General features: G+C 52.5%; 1 protein-coding gene across 1 annotated transcript; it reads right to left on the reverse strand.

Annotated features, from left to right (window-relative positions):
• Nucleotides 1-1,418: 1,418 nt before the first annotated feature.
• Nucleotides 1,419-5,397, reverse strand: LOC101080285 (class I histocompatibility antigen, Gogo-B*0101 alpha chain-like). Its single transcript, XM_045058647.1, has 7 exons — nucleotides 5,050-5,397; nucleotides 4,510-4,778; nucleotides 3,999-4,235; nucleotides 3,072-3,356; nucleotides 2,859-2,966; nucleotides 1,587-1,638; nucleotides 1,419-1,485 (listed from the first exon to the last, which is right to left on the reverse strand). The coding sequence occupies exons 1-7, from the start codon at nucleotides 5,256-5,258 to the stop codon at nucleotides 1,419-1,421; spliced, it is 1,227 nt and encodes a 408-aa protein (XP_044914582.1). The 5' UTR covers nucleotides 5,259-5,397.
• Between the last annotated feature and the right edge of the window lie 553 nt (nucleotides 5,398-5,950).

The following is a 5,950-nucleotide window of genomic DNA, read 5'->3' on the forward strand; positions in this document are numbered from 1 at the left end:
CTTCCTTGAACAAGGACACGCTCCTGCCCTAGTGCGTGTGCCTGGAGGTTCCCCTGCCTGGAAAGAACTCCGTGAAGAATTGCTCTTCAACAATTCCTTGTGTCCCGCACATCTCTCAGAGGTCAGCTTCCCAGTGAGGCTCCCTCTGACAGTAAAGTAGCCACCTTCCCTGTCCCCACACAGGAAACTCTCTGGGTCACCTTCCTCAAAGCACCTACCAATTTAAACACGTCCCTTATTTACCACATTTATACAATATATGGTTGAATCTGAATTACACTGGTTTTGACTGTGTACATCCACCAATATGTGGGCTTGTTTTTTACAGTATCGTCAAATGCATGTTTTCTTTATGATTTCTTAGTATTTTCTAGCTTAATTTATGAGTATAGTATATAATACATGTAACATACAAAATATGTGTTAAAGAATTGTTTATGTTATCAAAAGGCTTCCAGTCAACAGTAGGCTATTAGTACTTAAGTTCTAGGGGAGTCAAAAGTTATACTTGGACTTGAGACTACACAGTGAGGTTATTGCCCTCAATCCCCACATTGTTCCAGGGTCAAGTGGAGTCTGCCCCTCACCACTAGAACATATTCTCCACAAGACCAGCACGTTTGCCTCTTCTTAGTCACTGAGGTGTCCTAGATGAAAAAATAGTGGGTCCTGCACATGGCACACGACATTATCAGTGGAACGATTGGTCACTGGAGAGGACCTCTGTCTTCTGGATGAGCCTCAGGCACAGCCGGTCCGTAGCAGCTCCTGCACAAAGTGCCCCCACCTCACCAACAGTGCCGCCTCTACTTTCCCCAGGGATGCTCCCCCCTCCCTCTTTCTGCTCAGCTCCCCCCTCCCACAGAGTTTCCCCTGCACAGCACAGCACAGAGTTATAGTCCTGTCTTCAGAATCACTGTACTTAGGCTCCATGGGGCCCTTTCTCCAACTAAGTAGAAATCTACATTAGACCCTGCTTTATAAATCCATGAATGTAGACGGGAACCAGCACCAGTATCATTAGAACTAAGGACAGGAAGAGGGGGCAGAGAGGCAGGGAAGGTAGAAACTAACTGAAGTTGAACAAGGATGAGAAACTCCCAGATTCCTCTCTGTCCACCTCAGGATGTAAAGAATAATCCAGAAGACAACTCTAGAGGGAGGAGATGGATGAATCTGAAAATTCATGTCTCCAAACCACAGAGACTCCTGTGTGCAGGGTCCACCTAGGCCTGCAGAACGACAGCCCAAAGGACTCCTGGTGCTGTAACCACCGGGGTCACATGGGAGAAGGAGACAGGAACTCGGACACACGAGCAAGAACAGGCCTGATGCTCCATAGAAACAAGGGAAAAAAAAAAAAAACACCCAAAAGATGGGCCTGAGGTCACAACCCAGGATGGATCCTGCTGACCCAGTCACAGGAAGCTCTTGCTCCACAAGGTCCTGGTGACAGGTGACGTCCACATCCCTGTGGTCATGGTCCTGGTGAGAGAAGGTACCACAGAAGGGACAAGGACAAGGAGCAGAGACATGACCCAGCTGAGGAGGGAGCTCGACACACCAAGGATGCACTGAGCACCGACTGGACACAGGCCCCGTCCACACTCGGCTCCTCCAGCCCTCTCCTGTCCGCACCTGCAACAGACATGGCACAGGAAACATGCGGGTTCTGGAAGGTTCTCAGTGCTTTCATTTATTTTGTTGCAACTTTACAAATCTTTTCTTTTATTAATTCATCAATCCCACATACCCAGAATTACAAAATACCAATTCATATCTGGATTCTCATTTTCCATAGGAAAGTAAGGCGTCAGTACTCAGCCCAACGTGAAAAAAAGACAAGGATGGAGATGGTCCAGCCCTGCCTCTGCTGAAACAGGAAAGCAGGTCAGAAAGGGAACACGAATCAGTACAGGTCATGGTGGGCAGGGGGGGCCAGTCTCCTGCGTCCTCACAATATGCTAATAGGAACGCAGACACATTCTGACACCATTTGCAGAAAGAGAAGTCCAGAGCTCTTGTAACCAAGTGACAGTGTGAAGAGATCCTGCATTGCTCAGTCCTCCACAGTCAGCTGGCCTCCCACTGTGACAATAGATAATCATGAACACATTTAGGTCACATAAATGCCACATTCTCAACAGCCTCCCATATGCTCAAAGTGCTCCTAGTGCCCCCACTCCTCCCCAGTTCAGGCCTTCCGGAGTCTTACTTTTAGGAGCTGTGGGAGACACATCAGAACCCTGGGCACTGTCATTTCCTGGGGTGGAATAAACAGGACGTGATCAGAGCCATAGGAGATAAGACTAAATGAGGAGCTATGGAGGAGGTGGTGAGCTTCCCACAGAGTCCTGTCTACACTATCCCAGGGTTTCAGGAATCACCCCCTCCATACTTACATGCAGCGTGAGAGTAGCTCGGTCCTCTTCCTCCTGTGGGAAGAAAATATCATGTTAGAGACTTGGGACAGATGGGCCATGAGATCCTAGAGCAACCTCCTAGTCCTGGTCCAAAATGAAGTTTCCAGAGTTCTGACTAAACAGGATTGGGACACATCAAGAAAGAGTTGTGGGGTCACAGGACCACCTGACTTGCTGGAGGTCTGTCCTGAACAGGGACCTTCCTCTCTGTCCTGTCACTGCTAGGTATCAGGTCCCCATCCGCAGAACTACCGAGTGAAAATCTGTCCTTCATTTTCCAAGTGCTTTGCTACAGAGTGAATGTTAGTAATGGCTCCAGAGTGGGCAGGTACATGTGTGTGGATGGTACTTCCCAGGAACCAGGCAGGACAATGTGCTACCTATGAAACTCCCCAAGGGGACTAGAGACTCAGATCCCCCCCACTCTGTTCCTACCTGAGAACTTCTTCCTCCAGATCACAGCTCCAACCACCACAGTGACCACAAGGACAGCCACACCAGCAATGATGCCCAGGATGGGGATGGAGGGTAGAGAGGATGGCTCTGGAAAGGGAAGGAAGGTGAGGGGCCCAGACCTCTGGCTTCAGTCCTGACTCTGAAATTTCCAGAAGGGCCCTGCTTTCCCTGACACGGGGGTCTACCCCAAACCCTCCTTACCCCATCTCAAGGTGATGGGCTCGGGCAGCCCCTCGTGCTGCACATGGCACGTGTATCTCTGCTCCTCTCCAGAAGGCACCACCACAGCCGCCCACTTCTGGAAGGTTCCATCTCCCGCAGGCCTGGTGTCCACAAGCTCTGTGTCCTGGGTGTGGTCCTGCCCATCACGCTGCCAGGTCAGGGTGATCTCCGCAGGGTAGAAGCCCAGAGCCCAGCACCTCAGGGTCACCTCACGGTCAGAGATGGGGTGGCGGGTCACCCGTGTTTTGGGAGATTCTGAGGAAGAAGAAACAGAGAAACCACACTGTGGTTTAGCTTTATGGGCCACTGAAACTGCATCCACGTGACCATCCTGAGGTGGACGGGACAACTGGTCTGGATGGAAGAAGCACAAAACCCAGACCCCAGTCTAGCCTTTGGGATCTCCTGATTCTTGTTAAGTTCTGGAATCAGGGAGAGAGCCCAGGTGGGAGGCTGAAGATCTAAAGTGGGGAACACACTATAGTTCTGACTGTGGTGGAGGGTGAATGATTCTGAAAACCCGGAGTCAGATCTCTAAAGATGTTCTCAGGGAGATCAAGGCCTTGAGAGGGAAGGTCATGGTTCACAAGGTGGCTGCCAGGGTCAGAGGGAACTGCTGATGGGTTAATTCAGGGATGGTCTCAACCTGCATCCCAGGGGGAGACTGGATTCCTCACTGCCCTTTAGAGAAAAGCGCCCTCTAGGGGAGTTACTCTCTAGTAGAAATATGAACACCGAGGTGGATCTCCCTCTTCCCACCCCGGGAGGGGCGCTGTTCTGACACTGAGTCCATTTTTCCTTTCTCGTGGGAAGCCAGCCCCAGTGGAAGGGAGATTGGGGAGGCCCCGCGGACCTGTAACTGCGCGAAGCAGCGTCTCCTTCCCCATCTCCAGGTACCTGCGGAGCCAATCCAAGCACATTCCTCCGCGTAGTTCCTGAAGTCTTCCGCCACACCGGCCACCTCCCACTTGCGGCGGGTGATCTGCGCCGCGGTGTCCGCCGCGGTCCAGGAGCACAGGTCCTCGTTCAGGGCGATGTAATCCTCGCCGTCGTAGGCCAACTGACTGTACCCGCGGAGGAAGCGCCCGTCTGGCCCCACGTCACAGCCATACATATCCTGTAAGGTGTGAGACCCTGGTCTCCACCCCGCCCCCGCAGTCAGACAAGCCAACGGAGCCCTGACCCCGCGGTCAGCCCCCAGACCTTCCCAGTCCCAACAGGCAAGTGACTAAGTCCAAACCGAAAGTGAAACCGCTTAAAAGCTCCCGCGGGCTCTTCCCGGGTTGAGGGACTGCCATGCCGGGGGCGGGCCGCGGTTTCCCGCAGACTTCGGGTGGCGCTCGGACCCAGACTTGGGGCGACCCCGGCCCATCAGTGGGGATGGGGGTCATGATCCGGGCCCGCTCACCGGACTCGCTCTGGTTGTAGTAGCCGAGGGCAGTCTGCAGGCTCACTCGGGAAATCTGTGCTGTCTCCTTGACCCTCAGCGTCTCCCGGTCCCAATACTCTGGCCCCTCCTGCTCCAACCACTGCGCCGCGGCTCTACCCTCGGACTTGGGGCATCGCTGTCGAACCGTACGAACTGCTTGTCGTCTACGTAGCCGACTTCCAAGTAGCGGGGCTCCCCGCGGCCGGGTCGGGACACGACGGTGGAGAAATACCTGAGGGAGTGGGAGCCTGCGGACGTGGAGGGGCTGAGATCCCGCCCGACCCTCCTCCCGGCGCGGGGCCGGGTCCTTGGTGGAGGTGGCCGGGAGGGCAGGACGAGGGGGACCCGAGTCGGGGAGAGCAGGGCAGAGTGGGAGAAGGATGGGGAGGACAGGGCAGGGCGGGGCCGGGTGGGGGTCTGGGGTGGGGGCGGAGGACAGGCACCTCCCCCCGGGGTCCTACGTCCTCGCCGGGCGGTCCCCTTGCCCCTGAGTCCCTTTCCATCAGACCCCGCACTCACCCGCCCAGGTCTGGGTCATGGCCAGGGCCTCCGACAGCAGCAGGAGGAGGGTTCGGGGCATAATGACCCGCTCCTTCAGGGTCTGGAGAGAATGATTCGCAGTTGGTAGCGGGGTCGGGTGCGGAGACTTGGTAACAGGGGAACTTGCAGTGCCGCTGGTTTCCCCGGAAACCCGACACTAATAGGAGTGTGAACTGAGTTTGCGTCATCAGTATCCAGGCGGAAATACCTGACAATGGTTGTAGAAAGAGAAGTGGAGATTGGGACCCCTCAACACAGCCCTGGAACCTGAGTCCCTGAGAGCCAGCCCCAGGGACCAGGGACTGCCCAGACCCCCTCACCTACTTCACAGAGCGCTCTTTGTCACAATCTCTCCCTGAGTCATGGCCCAGGAGCTGTGTGAGTCAGTGATTCTCCCAACATTTTGTTCTCAGGTTATCTACACAGTCTTACAAATTACTGAGGATCCCAAGGATAATTTTGTGTCTGTGGATTATATCTATCAATATTTACCATAATAGGAATAAAACAGGTTTAAAAATTTATTAATTCATTTATGGTCATATTAATAACCCATGGCATGAAAACAGAAATACTGTTTTTATGAAAAAGAACCATTTCCCCAAATAAACAAGGTAGTGAGAAGACTAGATATTGTTATATTTTACGTTTTTGCAAATCTCTTTCTTGTCTGTCTCGTTAGAAGACCACTGGATGTTCAAATTTGCTTCTGCATTTATTGTGTTGTTTTGGTTGAAATATATGAAGTAATTTACAACTCTGCAACATAAGAATAGTATGTTTCATAACCTTTTCAAATAATTATGAATATTCTTCTTTGATACTATATTAAAACAACACAAATTGTACTTTCTCTAAGGTAATTTGCAAAGTAGAACCT

The sequence above is a fragment of the Felis catus genome, chromosome B2, assembly GCF_018350175.1.
Source record: "Felis catus isolate Fca126 chromosome B2, F.catus_Fca126_mat1.0, whole genome shotgun sequence".
Taxonomy (NCBI): Eukaryota; Metazoa; Chordata; class Mammalia; order Carnivora; family Felidae; genus Felis; species Felis catus.